Source organism: Protopterus annectens, chromosome 1.part0, assembly GCF_019279795.1.
Source record: "Protopterus annectens isolate FY-2018-M chromosome 1.part0, PAN1.0, whole genome shotgun sequence".
Taxonomy (NCBI): Eukaryota; Metazoa; Chordata; order Ceratodontiformes; family Protopteridae; genus Protopterus; species Protopterus annectens.
Genome location: NC_056725.1, coordinates 1,278,672,829 through 1,278,695,722, shown reverse-complemented (window position 1 = coordinate 1,278,695,722; position 22,894 = coordinate 1,278,672,829). Strand labels below are relative to the sequence as shown.

Below are 22,894 nucleotides of genomic sequence, written 5' to 3'. Positions count from 1 at the left end.
TTTAGGAATGTGAAGTGTACTAATTGGTTCACAGAGAGCAGCTGATGCATGGAATATACTACCAAATTACATTTAAACAAGTACCAGTTTAGAAATTTTTCATAACAGCCTGGCCACTTATTGGAAAAACTGTTTTGGTATATTGCAGGCTAGAACAGCATTATTGCCTGTGCTTGAAGTGTTTGTATGTATGTACGTACACACACACACACATATATATATATATATATATATATATATATATATATATGTATGTATGTATGTATGTAGAGTAACAGGCTTTTAAGTATATTGGTCACATAACCATCTCACAGTAAACGTGATATTTGCATCATTTTGTCACTCTCTGTGTTTTAAATGTGAGTTTCTGAGTTGCAATGCACAGTATTACTGGAAGAGGGTTGAGTTGTATGCTGTTCAGTATACAAATTTTATGATAATTCTATGCCCAGATTTTTAGCAGGATGTAAGAACCATGATTCAAGCTTTTTCCTTTATTTTACTCTGTGTGTGATTGCATGTGTGAGTAATCCTGCAACTGTCTCAGATTTCAGCAAGTACTTTAGACTGGTCAGTTTGAATTTGAACAGAAACCATGAGTTGCAGTAGAACATATCATTTTCAAATCTGGAGCATTTTTTAAAGATAGATTTTTTATACATTTGAATGTTAGTAAGTTATATGCATTAATATACAGTATCTGGTTGCTTGGCTGTAGTATTTTAGTAGTTGAGATTTTATAGTCCTTACTTTCTAAGGTGTGATTGGCATGTGTAGGGGTTGACAAATGGATTTCCACTGCTTGCAAGCATATCTTGAGGAAATTATTTCATGCAATTAGATTATGAAGTGTATAAACACTGTTCAGTTACATCCCAGCCTTTCAGCACTTTCACCACTCCCCTTCACTTTTCAGATGGTTTTATAATTGATGTGAGTGCAAGATTCATGAGCCAGAGTGGTGATCCAAGAAAAAAACAACAAAAAAAAAAAAAAAAACAATGATGAACATGTAGTTGTACTTTTATTCTGCTGTTTCATTGAATTGAGATAGGAAAATATGAGAGAATAAAATTTTAAATTATTTTAAGTTTCTTGCTTATTTTTCTAGGCTCCTTTCAGGTTGTGTTAGAATCCAAATAAAAATGGTAACATCATCTCCCACACTCCCATCACATTCCTTCCACAGATGACCCAAAATCTTAGTCATTTTCACAAATTTATATAATTATCCAACAAAACCTTGAGGTGGATGGCATAGAAACGGAGATCTCTTTTTTTCAGTTTTACATTTAATTTATTGCCAGACCAGGGATACACCATATCAGAACATCTATTCCCCGTCATTGTCATGTACTCTTTTACTAGTACTGACTGTGTGCATACTGTAGTCAACAGTTTTCCCATTGTATGGGAACTGGATGTGTTAGTATCTCTTTTATGTACTTTCAAAATGTAGTGGTAAAACTCATTATATTAATTATTTCTTTGACTGTCTAAGCTATGAATTAGGAATGCAAGTTTAATCATTTTTATGGAAGTTAGTAAGTTGCCTAAATGGTATTTTCAGTCAGTTATATGTATATGACCTGATGTTTTACTAATGTTTTACAAAAGTATAATGTAAAGTACCACCTTAGTACAATGTTACAGATGCATTTAAAACTGTGGCTTTTTTAATCTACAGCAGCCCTATTAGAACTTAATCTAATCTCGCATAAAAATTGATGTTCATTCTTGCCTAATTTTTCTTTTCAGTGGAATATAGCATACATTATTTTATATACCACAAATGTGCCCTTTTCCACTGCAATTAATCCAACTCAGAAAAGCATTGTCCACCCCTCATTATCAGCAGAATAAAACATACCACAGATATTGCAAACTTGGCACATTTTAGGGATCTGGCAGAGACATCTTATGAAATGGCTTTGAATAAAAAATTAAAATGTCTTACATTAGTAACCTCAGACACCCTTGGGAACATGGCTTGAACTTGGCTGGGCTTGTAAGGGCCCTGGATCCTTCAGCCTAGTAGCCTCTTATGAGCCTGTGATTTTCTCATGCTTCATAGTTTAACTACAGTGTGTGCAGCACAGTCTTCAGAATGAGAATGCACAAAGCCGTAGTCAACATACTCACCCCATTGCTGGAGTTGATGAAGGTAGGCAGGCAAAAGTTCTTGAATCAGACTTCCTGGGAAGGAAAAGTTGGCATACCTGCCATGCAGCCTGGCCAGAAAGGTGTAACAGGGTGATTCAGCAAGTTTCAGTTTTCCACTTTCACGACCCACAGCCCCTTTTCTCAAATGGCTGCTGGGTGCAGTAGAGCATTATGACCACATGTTGCTGGCAGCTGCTTAAGCACTTCGTGCCACACTTTTTTGCACCTTGGGCATTCTCTTTTATTCTGAGATTTGCACTTCAGAAATCCAGAGATGCTTGAAAAGTCAACTATAGATGGGATTGTGTACATAGTGGTTATTCTCGTTTGCAGGATTAATATTTTTCAGAGGCAAATCAGAATAATTTACTGTGGCTACTGTTACAGTATACATTTACTGTAATAATGCTCTATTACAATCAGACGTGTGAGATGTACACAGTCAACAAAGTGGCTTTAAGTGCTGAGCAAGGGTGGGGGACTGTCTTTGACTGAAACTACTTTACTATCTGGAGATGTCCTCATTTTGAACAGTCATTAGCTTAAAGTTTCAGGAGTAAAATGAATGTACGTGAACTATAGTTTTGGGGCCATTTGTTTTATCACAGTTGGCTATCTGAGGTATACTCCATTAGCAAAGTGACTACAACTGCTGGGAAGAGAATCTGTCGGTCAGTCATAGAACCTTTACCTCTTATCACCTGCTAATTTTAAATAGTCATTAATCTGGCTTTGCAGGACTGGTAAAATACTTTACTGAGGCTGCTGTTTGTTTGTGTGAAATATACTTGCAATTCATTGCTGTGATCATTATATTTATTACAGTCAGACATCTGAGGTGTACTCCATTAATGAAGTGGCTGTAATTGGGTGCTGTGTGTGGATGAAAGTAACTTGCCATCTTGTTATCTGTTCATTTCAGTCATTAATCTGGCTTTGTAAGACTAGTGTGCATTTGTGTAATTGCAAAATATTTTATTACAGTAATTCTTTTATCACAGTTAGCCATGTGAGGTATACATAATCAAAGTGACATTGGTGGACAATAATTACAGCAGTCTATTTTTTATTATTGAAATTTTCTGAAATGGGATATTGTTACTGTTGGTTAGAAAATTTAGTTTCACTACTTGCTGGAAAAATGTTCAAGACTACATATTTAGAATGCATAGTTTGTTTTATTAAGCAATCCATATAATTTGAAACTGTGTGTTTTAAATTATATTTACTGTTTAATAAAGCAGTCTGGTAGAAAAGTATATTTTTAGAATATCAGAAAGATGAATCCAAAAGAGCATGTGTATTTATGTATGGTGCTGAAAATGAATATGTGGTGGTGACAATGGTTTGAAAAATAGCCAGGGCCCAAGGTGCAGTTAATCCACCTCTGACTTTAATTGTGTAGCTATTGTTTGCTTAAATGACTTCTAGTTTATGCAGAAACTTTGTTATAGCAAATGACTACTAGGCTAATCACAGTAGAAAAAATTTTAAGATATCTAAACCTGTGTTTATCTTATTAACAAAACTACTTTATTTTCTTTGCCTAATATCAATATGTGAAAGTTTCAGTCAGTTTGCTATCCAGAGTATGAGCCTTGGAGTCATTTGTTGGTTAAAAGGATATAAATTTATGTATTTTTTTCTCTCTCTAGAATTTCATCAGTAGAAGCACATGATCATGGGGGATATGAAGACCCCAGACTTTGAAGACCTTCTTGCTGCATTCGACATCCCTGATATGGTCGATCCTAAAGTAGCTATTGAATCTGGGCACGACGACCATGAAAATTCAATAAAACAGAATGCCCATACTGATGATGATAGTCACACTTCATCAGCTCCAGATGTTGGTGTAAGTGTAATTGTCAAAAATATCCGTAACATTGATTCTACTGAAGGAGCTGATAAAGACACCCACCATTCTGCAGGTAATGGATTGCATAATGGATTTCTTCCTGTATCAACACTTGATCGTTACAAAGAAGGAAACAAATCCATTAAAAATGATAACTTGGTCTCTGAATCTGCAATTAAGGACACATTCAACCAGTTTAGTCCTATTTCTAGTGCTGAAGAATTTGATGATGATGAAAAGATTGAGGTGGTCGATCCTCCTGATAAAGAAGAAATCCTTAAAACCTATAGATCAAATGTGTTAGGAGGATCAGTTGCTCGGCAGGAGTATGAAAGAACAAAGGGTGTTGGTGAAGATGACTTGGTCAAATCGGCCATTTCTGTCAGTAGTGAAGAGAAAAGTAAGGTAGCAAAACGAGAAACTGACCATAGTCCAATCAGCGTAGGAGTTTATGAATCATTTAAAATTAGAAGAGCAGAAGAAAAAAATGCAAAAGCTAATTCAGAAAAAATGCTTGAAAACAGACAACTGGATGACCCAAATAATGAAAAATGTGGAGATGGCTGTAGCAGAGACTCAATGCCTAAAACAAGATCTTCAATGAAACTTTCATCTTGCATTGCAGCAATTGCCGCACTTAATGCTAAGAAAGCTAGTGTAGATAAGGAATCTCCATGTAATTCAAGGAGTTCTTCTCCACAATCAAAAGAAGTAAAAGATATTTCTAAGGTTATTGAGAAATCCCCTGAATGTCAGAGTCCTGTGGAATTATCAAAAAAGGTATGTATGAAACAGCCAGATAGCCCTATGAGCATTTCTAGTGAAAACAGTAGCAAAGGCTCACCATCTTCTTTAGCAAGCTCAACACCAGCAATTCCCAAGGTCCGTATAAAAACTATTAAAACATCATCTGGGGAAATCAAAAGAACAGTAACCAGAGTCCTACCAGAAGCTGATCAGGATACTTTGAAGAAGGGACTTGAACAGGCATCTTCCATAGTTGTTTCTTCACTTCTAGCAACCCCAAGTTCTGCTGTGCTTTCTTCTCCTTCTAGAACACCATTGCAGGCTACTGCTGCTGGCAGTTCTCGTGCATCTCCTGACCTCACTCCAAAGCAAGTCACTATTAAACCAGTTGCAACAGCCTTTCTTCCTGTTTCAGCAGTAAAGACAGCAGGATCACAGGTAATTAATTTGAAGCTTGCTAATAACACTACTGTGAAAGCTACTGTAATTTCTGCTGCATCTGTTCAGAGTGCCAGCAGTGCCATTATTAAAGCTGCCAATGCAATTCAGCAACAGACTGTAGTAGTACCAGCATCCAGCCTTGCCACTGCAAAGCTTGTGCCAAAGACTGTACACCTTGCCAATCTTAATCTCCTGCCACAGGGTATGCAGACCTCTTCTGAACTCCGACAAGTCCTCACTAAAACTCAGCAGCCAATAAAACAGGCAATAATTACTACAACAACCACTCAGCCTCCTAAAAAAGTATCTAGAGTTCAAGTACTGGCATCTTCACAGAGCTCTGTGGTAGAAGCGTTTAATAAGGTACTGAGCAGTGTTAATCCTGTCCCTGTATATATCCCAAATCTTTGCCCTCCTCCCAGTGCTGGCATTTCTTTGCCTTCACGAGGATACAAGTGCTTGGAATGTGGTGATTCATTTGCTCTGGAAAAAAGCTTAAGCCAGCATTATGATAGAAGAAGTGTGCGAATTGAAGTGACATGTAACCACTGCACAAAAAATTTAGTTTTCTACAACAAATGTAGCCTTCTTTCCCATGCTCGTGGGCACAAAGAAAAAGGTGTTGTCATGCAGTGCTCACACTTGATCTTGAAGCCAGTTCCAGCAGACCAGATGATTGCTTCAGCTTCTTCTTCTTCATCATCATTGTCAAATAGTAGCAAACCTGCATCAATTCCTATTTCTATACCAGTATCAACAGGAGCAGTGGTCAGTAGCATTGCAAAGACTCTAGTAAACACATCAAGCACTGTTATATCTGCCCCATCAAGTGCACCAGTTGTTCCAGCTATGCCTCTTGAAGAAGATCCTTCTAAACTTTGTAGACATAGTCTAAAGTGTTTGGAATGCTTTGAAGTGTTTCAAGATGAGACCTGTCTTGCTACACATTTTCAGCAGGCCACTGATACAAGTACACAGGTAAAAGAGTTTTAATTAAAAAAAAGGTTTTGATGTATAGAAGGAATGTAGCTCTTTTCATATGCACCAAAGCAGTTAATACATCAGTGGAAAAATTAGAGATATTTACAGCAACATTGGTATGTTCATAACCTTTACAGCCGTTACACTGATCCCTGTTAATGCAAAACATGCTAAATTGCTGAGTATAGACAAATGTCAGATTAAATATGCTGGGTTCATCATTACACTGTGTAACAGCTCACTGTATTTTTAGGAATCAGCTGTTACACAACCAGTATAACCTATAGCAACCAGGTAAATGGCTGCTTGGATGAGTGTTTCAGAAGAGCTACCATCAATAAGAAACCGAGGTAAACTCAGGTTGTAATTCATTGTTGCATTGATGCTTGCTTGTAGAGTGATTTGAAATGATGTAGTTTAAAATGTTTGGTTCCACTGCGGTGAGCTTGGTCATGTAATGCATGTGTCTCATTAGTTGTGCCATTGCTATGGGTAGGATTTGTAAAAAGATTACTAATTACAAATTTTTTTGTCATATATGTCTAAGCCTTAACTGATTAGAAATGAGACATATTGTTCTGATTCATATTTCTTCACTTTTTTGTATTTCTTGCTTCAGTACTCCTTTCATAATCTATGCCCCTTTTGGTGGTGAGGGGGTGGTTACACCCAATATCCTTCACATTTATGTTTCCACATTTTTCATTTTAGCAAAGATATTTTTAAAACTTACACATGATAAATTAATGCACACATTTGCAATCCAGTTTTCTGATAAAATACATTATCATAAAACGTTTGCAGCTGATGTACACGCAAATATTAATAAGCAAACTGTGAAACCTGCTTATTTTACTAAGTCTTATAGATAAAAAAAATGTACTCCCATGCCACAGAATGCTATAGTTCCCCACATCTAACTTCCAGCTCATTTCCTGTGTGAACAGATATGCTGTTTCAAGTCCCACAAAAATGGCTGGGCACCATCAATACAGTGATTATCCCCGTTCCTTCCATGTATCTGTGTACATGATCTCCATCAAGTGTCAAAAGTCAAGGTGTCCACTTTCTCCTTTCTTATGTAAAGACACCCCATATTTTAAATTCTCATGTTATAGCAGACTGATTTTTTCATACTGGGATCCACTTTCCATTGCCTTTGCCTTTTTTGCTGTCAGTGTTATATGTAAAGACATCCCATCTTTGCAAATTCCCTTATTGTATTAGACAGGTCTTTCATAGTGGTAACCACTGTTGATCACCTAATAGTTGTCTTTGCTGCTAGCAGTATGACCTGTTTTACAAAACTTCCTTCATTGTTATGCTCAACCCCATTCTTCCTTCCTTCTGATTTCTTCTGTTTTTCATCTTTTGGATTATACCCATTATTGTAGTGCTGTAAAGTCCAACCTTTTTTATTCTAGCTATTTAACCAACTGATTTTAAGTATGGTACAAGCTTTGTGTTCAGATTTTATCACTTGTTTGTGCTTGCAAGCTGCTGATAGAAGTCATACATTCTTGGTCAAGTGGAGGCCTAGGCAGGATAATGGGCAGGGTCACACCACCATGCCAATATCACATCTTTTACCCCATTTACCATAAAACACTGTTCAAACTTGTCAGGGTCCGTACTTATTTCTACTTTACTTTTGCAGTGATCACAGAGATTTCGGTTTAGTTTAAAATGTCCATTTCATGTTACAACCAAGCAGTGACAGCTGCTTACCAAGTAAAATAAAACAAAAAAGTCTCTTACATTGAAACAGACTTATTATGAGCAGTGATGAACTCCTCTTTCCTTGAAACTCACACTTTCTGAAATCGCATCTGCCAAGCCATTGAACTGCAGAAGACACCCTGTACTGATGGAGTGATTTCAATGGTTTTGAACCAAGTCTCTGTGCTGATGCATGTCAGTGTTTTCCAGGGTAAGGAATGCTTGTAGGTAGTGGAGAGTTTTTGTTAAGGCTCATAGCATTGAGCAGCAGTACCTTAATGATATATTGGTTCTGTTTGCTTATATACTGGAAGCTTTAGACGACTGACATTACCTAAAAAAGATTTGTCATATACAACAAGGTTACTGATGCAATGGAAGGTTCCTGTGCTAATCTTGAACCCCAGCAGTGAAAATTAGTTTTTATTCCTTCATTCATTCTTTCTGTTAAGTTGATTGCTGTTGCTGGACTTCATCCATAGGAGGCCTTAAGGAAAAAAATGTATATGTGACAGTTTGTTATTTATGGCTGAGTCTGTACAGTATGTTCCTGTAGTATGGTTGTAGCCTAGCAAGTTCTGTTTATTGTAGTCACATCTGATTGTTGACGACTTGCATTAACACTGCTACAGGTTCCTTTCATAGTGTTCATGTGGGACACCTACAAAGTACTGTCATCTTAGACAGCAGAAAATCAATTTTGAGGGAAGGAAAGGGTAAAGTAAGCATGAGTTACCTTTTGTATTTAGAAAGATTTATATTCATGACAAACTTAATATTATAAGAGATTGTGTATGATTGTCATTTTTGCACAGGTAAAAAGTCTCAATCTTCACTATTGGGGTACTAAATTTGAACAGAAATCTTCCATTTCATTAGCAATCTTGTGTGTGATGTGTCCTTCACAATCCCAGAAAGATACAGACAGATTAAAGAATAAAAACAGTACAGAAAATGCATTTTACACCTATCAGTAATAGTAAAATATAATTTAAAAAACATGCCATTGATCTGTTCTGGCATTAGAGCAGGATGCAATTTATATATATAAAAACAGTGTCTAGGTAGTTCCTCAGGGTTGAAGGTGTCTTTATGAAGAAACTAAGGTGAAACCACTCGGGTACTAACAGTAATGTATTGACCAGCTGTATTCTAGTTAGCTATTTAGTAGAGAGTACATGTGATTGTGACAGCCTGTAACTGTAGTGCTGATGTTAGTTCAACAGTAAATTTTACATTTTTGTAGTCTGATATAGCTGAGTGGAAGAGGTTGCCAAAATCTAAGACAGTATATTTAAGTTGCCAAATGGCAAAAACAGTTCCTGAAAGCTGGAAAATGAGATTTAAGAGTAGAATTAAATCCTTCGTGCAGACAGCAGGTTGTGCCCTGCAACTGTTTGTTTTTAGTACCTGTGTATAAAGAGCTGCATTTCTAATATGGTTTGACTTGTTCTCATGAATTGTTAGGAAATTATTACAGGGACAGTTATTAATAAAATATCCCTGGTTTGAGGTCCTAGCCTCAAACTGAAAGAATCAGCTGCATCTTGAATTTTATTGGAAAAATGTTTTAACATATTAACAAACATTAAACTTGCTCACAGCAGGTGGTTTTCAGAACTTCTGCATTTTTTACTTTGAAGAGAACTGATATCTATGTGTTATTCAGCTGAATGTTTTGCAGATGTTGCAGATTGTGAATTTCTGAAGGCCAGTCTTACTTTCATTTGACCCTACCTACAAATGGCAGTATTTTTGTAGTGCTTTCAGGTTTTCCTATAACATTTTTAAGACACGATTCATGGCTAACCTGCATTATACAACACATCATCTGACCTTATTAGCACTAAAGGCAAGAAGCCAACAACATCAGAGGTTTGTAGTAGGAGCAAGTCCGGGAGTTTGAAATGGTAGTCTTCAGCATTTTGATCTTTCAGTATTATGTTCTCTAGATTTTGATTTTCAAGTTTGTCATCATAAACCTTCTAGTCTTCATAAAATTGCTCTTTCTCACATCATGAAAACTCTGCAGGTTTACTTTTTTAGGACTTAACATTTATCGCAGCAGTACATAGTGTGAATGAAAATCTAAACTGGTCTACAACATAATTTTCTTCCTCTAAAAGAAGATATTTATGAATGCTTAATATTTTGCAATCTGTCAGATGACTTGTTTCAGTGTGAAAACCTTTCTGGATCTATGGCAACAGAGTTCTTCACACATAGATTGTAATGTAAAAGCTGATCCAGTGAACTGGGTTGTCACCATTATTCATGGGACGATTTCCGTTTGATACGGACTTAAGGTCGCTGGCCAACTTTGGAAAAAAATATGTATACCAGGTACCATAGCTGTAAAAGCATTGATGCAATGGGCTCACCTCACACTAAAACACAAGTAATGACTTGGTGGAACAACATTGAGAGGAGTTGTTATTGGAAGGCATGCTTGGCCAAGGTCAGAAGGTCTACCAAAGGATGCTAAAGGTCATGTTTTAGATACCTCTGTCAGAAGCAAGTTGTTGTTTGTTGCCATCTTACTGTTGATTTGATTAAGAAATTACACTAAAAAGATAATATTTCCAGATCCTTTATGGGTACTTACCCAACAGAACCATCACAGCCACAGGAAAGACAGAGCTGCAGGTTGTAGGGAGTGCCAAGCAGCTGAAAACTTTTTATATACATATATAAACCTCCCTACCACTCCACAGGCTTCCTGAAGAGATCCCTGTCCCTATCTAATTGGAATTTATTAACTTCCACTGGAGGTGCAGACTAGCAAGAAGATGCGCGTTCCCTTTCTGATAGCACAAGATGAGTGCAGATAGAAACACTTATCCTGTTTGGCTGACAGTTATCCTGTCAGTTAAAAGAGGCACTTGTCTCAGATCGTCATAAAGTGACATCTGGGTGGATGAGTCAGTATTTTTACAGTCTGGGCTTATTTCTGTGCTTTTTCCTGGTATTGCACAGCTGACTAAACATAAGCACCTTGGACAGCAGTAAACTAACACATTGTCATTTAAGTTATTTTTACATCTGTACTATATTTTAATATTCATCCAGTGCTTTCATTAGGCAGATTTTTCACACCTCAGAGGTAGCTGCTAGATTGTCTGGTTAAGGAATAACCCTTCGAAGGCATGCCTGGATGCACCTTTGTTGTTTTATGGAACTATTCAAGTCTTTGTTCATCAGTGTCCCTTTGACAGATCCAACTTGCATGGCCCAAAGATGAAGGAGACTCTTTCTATGAGCAAACAAGATGGGAAGATATTGTTTGCTGTGGGAATGCATTTATCTACACCTCAAAGAACGTTTTCACAGAACCAGAGAGGTGGCAGGAAAATGTGGTTCAGAAAGACAAAAAGTTCTTCTCAAGACTCCTATGGAGAACGGTTCCCCAATGACAGTAGGGAAACACTAATGGAAGATGCCATCCTCAGAAGATGCCATCCTCATGGCGGAGGCAGCCTTCAAGATCAGGGTTTCTAAGTGCCTTTCTTGGAGAAACCCTTCCAACTTCCTGACTAATTACCAGACTGCTGCACTCTGTAGGCAGTTGAGGGACACTTATGCCTGTACCCACAAGCCTGGATAGCCATTACCAAAGATTCTTGGGTGCAGAATTTAATATCCATAAGTTATTACATACCATTTTCCCCTTCTCCCTGGAATATTTATAAGAGCAAGTAAAAAAGATTTTCTGTCTGGGCCCAACAGATATCTAGACCTCTTTTCAGCACAAATTCCAGCCATTCATGATTTCCTGGCTTCCATTTTCAGCAGTGGGTCTAGTTAGTCAACAGTTAAGGTGCAGATGGCTGCAGTATCAAATTTTTGTATAGCTGAAAACCATTCTTCTGTAGGTCTGCTTAAGGGTACTTTGCTGCTTTGGCCTTCTGTTAAGGACCCCATTCCTTCTTGGGACCATAAACGTATCCTTCGAGCCTTGACTCATCCACCCTTCTTGCCTTCAGCCATGGCAGAATTAAAGTATTTATCTTTAAAACATTTTTCCTGGTCACTGTTACATCAGCTAGACAGGTGTCAGAGCTACATGCACTTTCCTCCCAGCCACCTTACCCAATTTTTCATAAGGACAGAGTGTCCCTTTGGAGTATCTCTTCCTTCATTTCTATAGTAGCATCAGAAACCAGTCTTAACAAATCAGTTAACCTACCAGTCTTCTTCCTACTTTTCTAACAAAGGAGAATACATGCTTCATTTATTAGATGTTCAGAGTCCATTTAGATTTTACATTCACAGAACTAAAAACCAGAGAAAGTCAGAACAACTGTCTGTCTCCTTTTCCAAGGCAAAATTGGGCAAAGCAATGTCAAAAATAACCTTAGCCAGATGGCTGACTGATTTAATTGCCTTTGTTTACAAGAGTAAAGGACTGTCGTTACCTAAACATCCTAAAGCACACTCCACCAGAGCTATGGCCGCATCATTTACCTTTTGGTCCGAAGTGTCCATAGATGACATCTGTGTAGCTGCTACATAGTTCATTGCTCATACCTTTATGGCTCAGTAAAACTTAGACATCTTATCCAGGATTAGGGCAGCTTTTGGCTCTGCTGTACTCCAGAATATCCTTCCTTGAGGACCACCCAAAAGTACTCTAGCTGAAGACTCTGTCCCATTAGTTGAGGAACAGATGAACTAGGCAGCATCAGATGATATAGTTGTGTACTCACCATAACTCTGCATCCGTGTTATTTGTTTTCATCCTTCCTCTAAGTCCCCCTTCCCTTTGATTGTCTGCTTATTCTCCTTTTTCACTCTTTAGTAATGTGTTTTTGCCTCAGAAATTGTTAGTGACTGATATTACTTTTTCATGTTGTGATTAATTGAGTTGAAGGCAACAATGATCTGAGATAACTAAGGAGAATAGAGGGATTATGTGCAAGGGGAGGAGCTCAAGCTATGAAGCCTAAAGTCTATCAGAGAATTCATACGTCTCAAGCGTACCTCATTACGAGGAATGTAATCTCATTTGGGGTCTTAAAAGTTCATGTTCCTCAAAGTTCCACATTAAAAGGGTCTGTCACATTCAGTGTTAAGAAGTTTTTTGTAACTCCTATCCATAGCAAATTGAAATTAATCATATTAATTCATTAAAAGATTTTTTTTTATATAAATAAAACCAGCATATTTTAACCATCCTATGACCTTCCTAATTGAAGTTGTTAGTAAGCCATTAGTATGTGTTCCACATTTTGCCCATGTGTTCAATATTGTGAAGGCCAGTGTTTCTCATTTTGGAGGTGGAAGGTTGAGAGCTATGTATGGATCCGATGTCAGATCTGAGACCCAGCAGTTGAAGGACAAAAACTGAAAACACAGATACAGAGTTGTGAGTATGTAACTATTATTTTTCTTGCTGGTCATGATCTGTCTTCACTTACGATCTCTCACCAGGCAATGCTATTAACCACCTTACTGAATTCCACATTTATTAAAAGCTGTGAGGTCACATTCTAGTCATGGGAGTTCGTGGGATCCTTGATAAATATTGGTATAGGACTATCCAGAGTTTCAGTCTGTGACGTGTATACTATATGATGTGTTAAAGGAGCTTAAGGGGAGAGGGGTAGAACAGCCTTAAGGACATGAAAACTAGACCAAAAATCATTAAATTATTTAAATTAATTTGTGTCTTTCGGCTTTTCCCGGTTAGGGGTCGCTACAGCGGAACTCCGGTCCGCTAATGATTGGCAGTAGATTTTTACGTACTGGCTTGCCGGGCCTAACGCACAACCTTCAACGAAGGAAGGCCCATTCACGCATGTCGCTACACAGAAGACGCTGTAACTGAGAATCGAACGGACGTCTAACAGTGAGGCGACAACGCTACCGCAGCACCACCACCGCAGTAAATGATTTAAATTAATATGTTTATATATATATATATATATATATATATATATATATATATATATATCACACACACACACACATAAAATCAGCTAATTCAGTTTAAGGGTGTTTAAAAAGAGATAAAAAAATGTATGTGTGTGTATATATATGTGTAAATGTATGTGTGTGTGTGTGTGTGTGTGTGTGTGTGTGTGTGTGTAATTATTTATTTATTTATTTATTTACATTTGTTGACTGGGAGAGTCCGACTGGACACAGGTCCATTTTCAGTGGAGGCCCGGGGAGAAAAGCTCCACATTACGTATTATTTGCATTATACAGTTAAAAAACATAGCATTTAAATATAGACATTAGTCCAGTTAAGAATGCAAGACAAGAAGAAAACAGATGTAAAACAGCTGTAGAACATAGTGCAATTTTAAAATATGGTGACATATACTAAACATGGTTACCAATGTAATTGAGATTCATCAGTGAACAATGGATACAATCTGTTTTTGAGGTACATAACAGCCATTAGCAGTTGTTGCTACAAGAAGTTAGTAGTATGTGGTAGGTAGCTGGGAGCATGAGCGGCCAAGCTTGCTAAGAGTAGGTTGTTGATAGGGGGCTGAGAGAGGTAGTGGGTGGGGGGAGTGGATGGTATTAGAGGGGGGGGGGTTGCAAGGGCATATCTGGCAAGTTTTGAAGTGTGATTTTAGTAAGGATTTAAAGTGGGTGCAAGAAGTTACAGAGGTAATTGAGGATGGGAGGGAGTTCCAGAGTTTGGCTATAGTACAGGAGAATAATGCTTCTCCAGCAGAGTTAATGGCTCTTGTGACCTGTAGGAGGTTTTTGTGGCTGGATCTTAGTGGTCTCGTGGTTATGTAGGGTTGGAGGAGTTTCTGGATGGGTGGGACTTTTAGTGGTTGGTTTATTAGTTTGTGGGTGAGTGAGAGTTGGTACCATTGAAGGAGGTGGGGAGCTCTAGCCAGCCCAGTTCTGCTAGTGAGAGACAGTGGTGAGTACAGTAGGAAGCCCCTGTGGCAAATTTGGCGATTTTGTTGTAGCAGGTTTCGAGCTTATTTAGATCACATTGTCTAAGGTTAGTAAATATTGGAGAGGCATAGAGTAGGGTAGAGTTAAGATGAGAATTTGCTACCGAAATTTTAGCTGCTTTGGTAAGTAGTTGCTGATTTCTATATAATGCTCCTAGTTTTTTGTGCACTTTTTTAATGGTCATGGAAATGTGAATGTCAAAGTTCAGTTTGTCTATTTCTACTCCTAGTAATTTGGTGTGTTCTGTAGGATGGATGGTGGTGTTGTCTTTTGCTGTGATGTTAAAGTGAGAGCTGTCTAGGGTAAGTTTGGTGGGTTGGAAGATTAATCATTTTGTTTTGTGTGGGTTGAGTATTAGTTGGACATCGGATAACCAAGTTTCAATAAAAGAAAATGCTTCCTGTGTGACTTTGTGCAGTTCTGGTAGGGAGTGGGCTGTGCAGTTGATGGTATTGTATGAGTGTGCCATGTGTTGTGGCTGAGGCTAGATTATTGGTGAAAATAGAGAAGAGTAGGGGTCCCAGGATGGACCCTTGGGGAACTCCTATGGAGAATGGTAGTTGGGGGGATAGGTTGTCCTGTCAAATAACTGCTTGTTGGCGGTCAGATAGGTAACTCTGAAACCAGTTGATGACTGGTTGAGAGACAGATAGGTTATTGAGAAGAGAGATGAGTTGATTGTGTGGGACCATGTTGAAAGCTTTAGAGAGGTCTAGGAAGGTAGCTGAGGAGAGATAACCTGCAATCTGAAGTAGTTAACTTCATTTGTGTATCAACCTATGGGTCTTCGGATCCATATCGGATCCGAGCCGGCAGTTTCCAACAGCATAGATCTGGGCTCCAAGCTCCTCCCCCTACCCATAATCCCCTGCCAACCCTACCTGACCCCAGATCTAGTTTGCCGTGGTTTTATCCAGCAGCTCGATCACTGAGTTCCAGGCTTTAGCATTTTTTGTGAGAAAATTTTACTGTTTTTCTCTCCCTTTTTCTGTAATTTTCATGTGCGTGTGTTGTGTACAGGTCCCTCATTAGTTTTTTACCAATCTGTTAATCTTCTTGATAGTTTTCCTTCCCCACCCTCGTTAGTGCATTAGGTAGTGTGCTGTGTGTTGGGGCCTAGAGTGTGTGTTTTCCTTCAGTATGTCGGAGGCCCCAAAAGCTGTTTTCTCCAAGTGTATCGAGTGTGGCCATAAGCTATCCCCGGCGGATAGCCACACTCGGTGCATGTTGTGCCTTGGGGTTGGACACCTGTCGTCAGGTTGCTCCATATGTGCGGTGTTCAACCCCAGGGCACTTAAAGACCGGAGGACTAAGCTGGTTCTGGCGGGACTGCTGCCCCTGGACTCAGCTTTGGCCTCTGGTCCCACGGTGGCTCCTGCCACGGCTGCGGCTACTGCCAATCCTGCCTCCCTTCCCCTGGCCGGGACTCAACCTCCCGCTTCGGGCCAGGAGGATAGGGAGTCCAGGAAAGAGAAGCGGAAGGAGAAGCACCACAAGCGACGGGCCGAGGCCTCTTCATCGGCCCCACCAGCTAAGCAGTCTTCTCCCTCCAGGACTTCCGAGCCTTCCACCCCTCGGCTCCGGTCTCCTTCTTTTTCACCGGGACCAGAGGAGGAGGAGGCCCGGCCCCCGTCGAGATCATCAAGGCGGCACTCCCATCTCGGTGGCCTCATCCAGATCCATCCGAAGCCTGACGGACGCAGACTTGGACCGGATGATGAGAAGATTCCTCCAGGCCCAGCTGCAGATGGGAGTGCTCCTGCCTCCCCCCCCTCCGGGGGGGGGGAGCTCAACCCCTTTTTTTGCCCCAATTGCTCCTTCTTCGACCCGCTTCCTGGGTTCGGAGTTTTCAGAGCCGGGTAGCGTCGGCGCCGGGGGTGTCGGCGCCGACAATATCAGGTACTTCGGCGCCGACAATGCCCTCGAGTCTGTCGGGTCCCTCTTCTTCGGATCCGAACTCTTGGAGCCAAGAGCTGAGCTTCGGATCCGAGGGTCTCAGTGTGCCTTCGGCTCCGCCCAGGTCAGAGCATACTGGACCTTCGGATCCGACCGCGATGACTCCGGCCCCGATCTACCCATCTGATCCAAGGGAGGGTCTGCTCTCGGATCCGAGAGAGAGCGGCTCTCCTTCGGCATTTGACGTAGTGGAGAGGGTCCTGTTGAGGGATTCCAGACCCCCGGCCTTGGCTACGGCTCCACCCTGCACTCCATCTCAGATGGTCCAACTTCCGTCAGCCAGTCCCAGGGACAGCCTGCTCCGACGTCCCAGGTCATTCCGTTGGAACATGACGTTGCTGGTGAGGTCTCCTCGGACAGCCCCCCCGAGGAGGTTCCTCACAAGCGCAAGTGCAAGGGGAGGCACTTGGACTCCCCTGAGTCCTTGACCGAGGACACAGATTTGGAGGAAGGGGAAGGTTCCCCAAGATCACCCCCCCGAGGACGTCTCATTTGGAGACATCATGGAGATGCTCACAATTGGGGGGGGGTCTGCCCCAAAGCCTACCTCGGACGAATCTGTGTTCCTGGAGGCATTTGAAGCAGGCCCGTCTACCTCTTGGGTGTCCCCTCCAGCTGACCTCCTGGTAGATCTGATCACTACCAGGACGTGGAAGGAGCCGGACACTGTGGAGCCAGTCCCAAAAACCCCTGATAAAATACTCAGTCCACCCTTCAACAGATCACACTAGAGTAAGGGAACCCCTGTAGATGCCATGTTGGTGGCAGCGGCCACTAAAAGGGAATTAGCCCAGGAGAGTCCCTCGGTCCATCCTCCAGACAAGGAGTCTCGGTCGATAGATTGCTTAGGGAAGCAGGTTTTTAGTTCAGCTAACTTCTCAGTGAGGTCACTGAACTACATGGCACGTCATACGAATGCAGCGAGACCTTATCAAAGAGTACGCTGCGTCGCCCCCGGAGTCCATGTCGGCTGAGGACAAACAGTTGTACTCTTCCCGAATGGCCACTCTTAGGTCTATCTCGAACACCTCTATGCGGCTACTGTCCCACGCCACGGAAGGGGCCGCTAGAGCTAGCGGAGCAGGTGTTGTTATGAGGCGACAGGCCTGGCTCCGCCACTGTGATTTCGTGGAACCCTTTAAGGCGTCTTTCGCTAATGCCCCTTTCGATGGTTCTGCCCTCTTCGGCAAAACCGTATGAGATACCTTGGTCCAGAGCGAGAAGGACGGGAAGACGTTGTCTGCCATCGGAGTCTGCTTCTCTGCTCCCCAGAGGTCCTTTTCCAAGAACCAAAAGGGACAGAAGAAGAAGATGTGGTTCCAGAAGTCGCAACAGCCCCATTTCGCTCCGGACCCCCGGTCCTTCCGTGGCAGAGGAGGACAGAGTGGATGCCACCCTAGAGGCAGAGGGGGCCCGAAGAACTTTGGGTCCAGAGAACTGTTCTCTGACCGGCCCACGCAACAGCCCTGAAGGGGCGCTTCCCGAGGCACCTAGCAGTTTGGGAGTCCATCAACGACCGACCGCTGGGTGCTTCGCATCATATCCAGAGGTTACCAGATCCCATTCTCCCATTTCCCTTGCAATCCCAGACACCTCCCCGATGTCCCACCCGAGCAGAGGGAGGCCGCAGCTGCGGAAATCCAGCGGCTGCTAGAAAAAAGAGCCATCCAGCATGTCCCCCCAGACCAGTACGTATCAGGCTTTTACTCCAGGTTCTTCTTGGTGCCAAAAAAGGCAGGGGACTTCAGACCGATCCTTAACCTATCCCTCTTGAACCTGTCAGTAACCAAGGAAAAGTTCCGGATGGCCACGCTTCAATCCATTCTCCCCCTCCTGCGGGAGAACGACTGGATGTGCTCTATAGACCTCAAAGATGCGTACTACCACATTTTGATGGACAGACGATCCAGGAGGTTTCTCTGCTTCCGGCTAGGAGCCAGCCATTACCAATTCAGGGCCCTTTCCTTTGGTCTCACCACAGCCCCCAGGGTGTTCACCAAAGTTCTGTCAGTGATAGCGGCCCACCTGCGTCTACAGGGCATTCAGGTTTTTCCATACCTGGACGACTGGCTCCTGACCGCCCCCACAAGGCATCGACTCTGTGCAGCCAGAAACTCCTTTCTTCACCTAGCGACCCGGCTGGGGATCACTATCAACATAGAGAAATCTTCCCTTTCTCCAACTCAAACCATAGATTTCATCGGAGCCAGGTTGGACACAAACAGGCGTCTAGCCTTCTTAACTCCAGACAGAGTGCGGACTTTAAGACTCCATGTGCGGGCCATCCTCCTACCCCAGGCACCCCCGGCGGAATTGGTCCTGAGGACTTTGGGTTAGATGGCGGCCACTATCAACCTATTGTCGATGGCGCGTCTGAACATGAGAGTTCTGCAATGGACTCTCCAAGTTCAGTGGTCTTTTCTGCAATTCCCCCTGTACCACCCTATTCCCCTCAGCAGGGTTTGCAGGAAGGCCCTCTTATGGTGGCTCCAATCCCCAGACCTCCAGAAGGGGCGCCCCTTTTCTGTGTCCCCTCCCCTAACCACGGTGACCACGGACGCCTCTCGCCTCGGGTGGGGGGGGCATTGTGTGGGCAGGACAGTCCAAGGCACGTGGAACAGCACGGAGACCTCTCTGCATATCAATGTCCTAGAGATGAGGGCGGTGCTTTTGGCGTTGCAAGCACTACAGAGCCTTCTTCCCGTAGGAACGATTGCAATCCAGACGGACAACATGGCAGTGGTCTGGTACATCAACAAACAGGGGGGAACCAGGCCTTATCCCCTTTGTCGAGAGGCCATGAGAGTGTGGAAATGGGCGATTTCCACCAACCGCTTTCTCATAGCGACGCACATTCCGGGAGGGTCCAACATTTTAGCAGACAAGTTGAGTCGCACCATCCTCTCGCCATACGAGTGGTCTCTGAACCCAGAAGTAGCAAAGCAGATATTCTCCACTTGGGGTCAACCTTGTTGCAATCTTTTTGCCTCCCCTTCAAATGCGAAATGCAACGACTACTTCACTCTAATTCCCCCACCTGGGGTGTCCCCACGAGACGCTCTGGTGCATGCTTGGCCCCCCGGTCTCCTTTATGCTTATCCTCCTCTTCCGCTGATGTTGAAGTTTCTACAGAAAGCCAGTCAGTTGCAGAACAAGATAATCCTCATTGCCCTATTCTGGCCTCGCCAGGCTTGGTTCCCGTATCTTTGGTCTCACCTAGTGAATCCTCCCTGGATTCTGGATCCCATTCCGGATCTCATAATTCATCCATTGGATCTTCCGACTCCGAACCTGGACAACCTCAAGCTCATGGCTTGGTTGATCCAGTTCCAAGGTTAGCTAGGACTCCCAGTATCTCTTCCCAGGTCAAAGCTATTCTGGTGGCGGTGCATAAGCCATCCACCAGAAAGGTCTATGATAGCAAATGGAAAAATTTTTCTATTTGGGCGGAGCACAGAGATCTTGATCCTTTCACAGCTCCGTTGCCTGCGGTGTTAGATTTCCTATCAGGACTCTTCGATTAGGGCGCCAGCTCCTCTACAGTCAAGGTTCAGTTGGCGGTTATCTCTCATTATCACGTAGGAAGCGACCTTGGACCGTTGATCTCCTCTAAGTTATGCAAGGCCTTTCTGAAGGGTACCTTCTTACTCAGACCCCCGGTGAAGGAAGCAGTCCCTCCTTGGGACTTAACTTTGGTATTGCAGGCACTTACAGCCCCTCTCTTTGAACCTGCAGCTTCAGTAGATCTAAATTTTTTATCATGGAAAACTGCCTTTCTTTTAGCTATCACCTCAGCTCGAAGGGTTTCCGAAATTCAAGCCCTTTGTGCAAAACCACCTTATTTGTCTACCTCAGGACCAATCCCTCCTTTCTTCCAAAAATTGCATCCGAATCGAATATTAATCAGTCCATTAACCTACCAGTTTTTTTTCCCCAACTACCAGAACAAAGGGGAACATAAGTTACATTCGTTGGATCTGCACAGACAACTGCGCTTTTATTTACACAGAACAGCTGGTCATAGGCAATCAGATCAGCTGTTCATTTCCTTTGCCAAATTAAACTTAGGAAAGGCTGTTTCTAAAGTCACACTGTCCAGATGGATTTCTCAGTGTGTTCTGTTGGCATACGAAAGTACTGGTCGGCTCGCACCTCTAGGATTCCATGCCCACTCTACCCGGTCTATCTCTACCTCGGCGGCCTTTCGTTCTAAACTCTCGTTGGATGATATCTGCTCAGCAGCAACATGGGCTTCATCTCATACCTTCATTAATCACTACAAGCTGGATATTGTCTTCAGAGGGAGAGCATCCTTTGGCTCTGCAGTGCTCCGGAATATCCTTCCTTGAGGACCGCCCAAGATTTAGGTAGCTGGGGACTCTGTCCCATAGGTTGATGCACAAATGAAGTTAACTACTTCAGATTAAGAAGTTATGTACTCACCATAATGTTCCATCTGAGTAGGTAAACTTCATTTGTCAGCAACCGACCCCCCCCTCCGTCCCTCTGACTTTCGGATGTTCGAGATGTTACCTTCCTTATGGCAAGGGTATGTAGCTAGTTTTGCGGGTGATTGTTTGTATGCTTATCTAGCCGTGGGCAAACTCAATCTGAGGTCAGGTAGGGTTAGCAGGGGATTATGGGTAGGGGGAGGAGCTTGGAGCTCGGATCTATGCTGTTGGAAACTGCCAGCTCGGATCCGATATGGATCCGAAGACCCATAGGTTGCTGACAAATGAAGTTTACCTACTCAGATGGAACGTTATGGTGAGTACATAACTTCTTATTTTTATTTTGTAGGATAGTGTTAGAGAAAGAGAGGACGGTGTTGGTGCTATGGTTAGGTCGGAAACCATGTTGTGTGTTGAAGAGGAGGTTGTTAGCAAGGAGGTGATCTGACACTTGAGAATGAATGCATCTCTGTAGTATTTTGGAGAGTGGCGAGAGAATAGCTATGGGGCGGTAATTGGTTAGATCTGTGGAGGGGCCTCCTTTGTGTAGGGGAATTATGTGTGAGACTTTCCATAGTGTAGGAATATAACTTTCTGACAGAGATCTGTTGATCAAGAGTGATACGGGGTAGGCTAGAGCGTCAGCTGCAAGTTAAATGTATTCATCTGGGAGGTTGTCTGCTGCTAATCTGGTGGTTTTAAATTTAGTTAGTAGTAGTTTTATTTTGGAGGTAGGAACAGGAAAGAAAGAGAAGCTACTTGGGAGATTGTTAGTTCTAGTTGGTGTGGGTGTTTGGGGTGGGGTTGTGTTGTCTAGCTAGTGATAGTACGGTTTGTGTGAAGTGATCGTTGAAAGGGTAGCAATATTTTCGGAGGAGTGAGTTAAGTTAGGAGTGGGTGTACTTACTTTACCTGGGTGGAGGATGGAGTTTATTGAGGACCAGAATTGTCTGGAGTTATGTTGGGAGGAGGTAAGGGCAGACTGGTAGTGTTGGATTTTGTCCTGTTTTATAAGCTTTTTGGTTCTGTTGTGTAGTTCTTGGAATTTTTGCTTAGTAGAGGGGGTTTTGGTTTTGCACCAGCTGTCCCACGCTTTATCCTTGTTTTTCATTTCAGACTTCGTGTTTTTTTGTAGCCATGGGGACTGTTGGGCTTTAGTTCGGGAACGTCTTATGGGGGCGTGGTAATTAAGGATGCTTAAGAATGTTTTATTAAAGTAGTCAACTGCGTCATCTAGTTTGAGGTATTTTAGAGGTTGCCAGTTACAGTCTTTTAGGGATGAGCTGAATGAGAGAGTTGAAGTTAGTTTTTTTTGCATATTTAACGGTAGATGATGGGTTTTGCTTTATAAAGGTGTTTACTTAGTAAGAAGGTTGGGGAGTGATCACTGAGGCTGTCAGATAAGCAGCCTACTATATATGACTGCGGGCTCTTATTGACTAGTATCCAATCAAGGGTAGTGTGTTTGTTGGAGTTATTTATCCTAGTAGGTGACTGGACTAGCTGGGTGAAGCCATGAAGATTTACATGATGGGGTGGGTGGTTGCTAGAGCAGGATTTCCAGTCAGTGTGGAAGTCTCCTAGAATTAAAGTTTCTTGGGGTAGGTGGTGGGTAGTCCAGCTGAGGAGGTTTTCAAGTGGAGGGATGTTG

At 42.3% G+C, this 22,894-nt stretch overlaps 1 protein-coding gene across 2 annotated transcripts in view; it reads left to right on the top strand.

Annotated features, from left to right (window-relative positions):
• Positions 1-22,894, top strand: part of ZNF532 (zinc finger protein 532) — a 700,664-nt gene that overhangs the window by 243,075 nt on the left and 434,695 nt on the right. For both annotated transcript variants that reach the window (XM_044066159.1, XM_044066160.1), the window contains exon 3: positions 3,819-6,187. In XM_044066159.1, coding sequence (XP_043922094.1) covers positions 3,839-6,187 — 2,349 coding nt within the window. In that variant the 5' untranslated portion in view covers positions 3,819-3,838. The remainder of the gene's footprint in view (positions 1-3,818; positions 6,188-22,894) is intronic.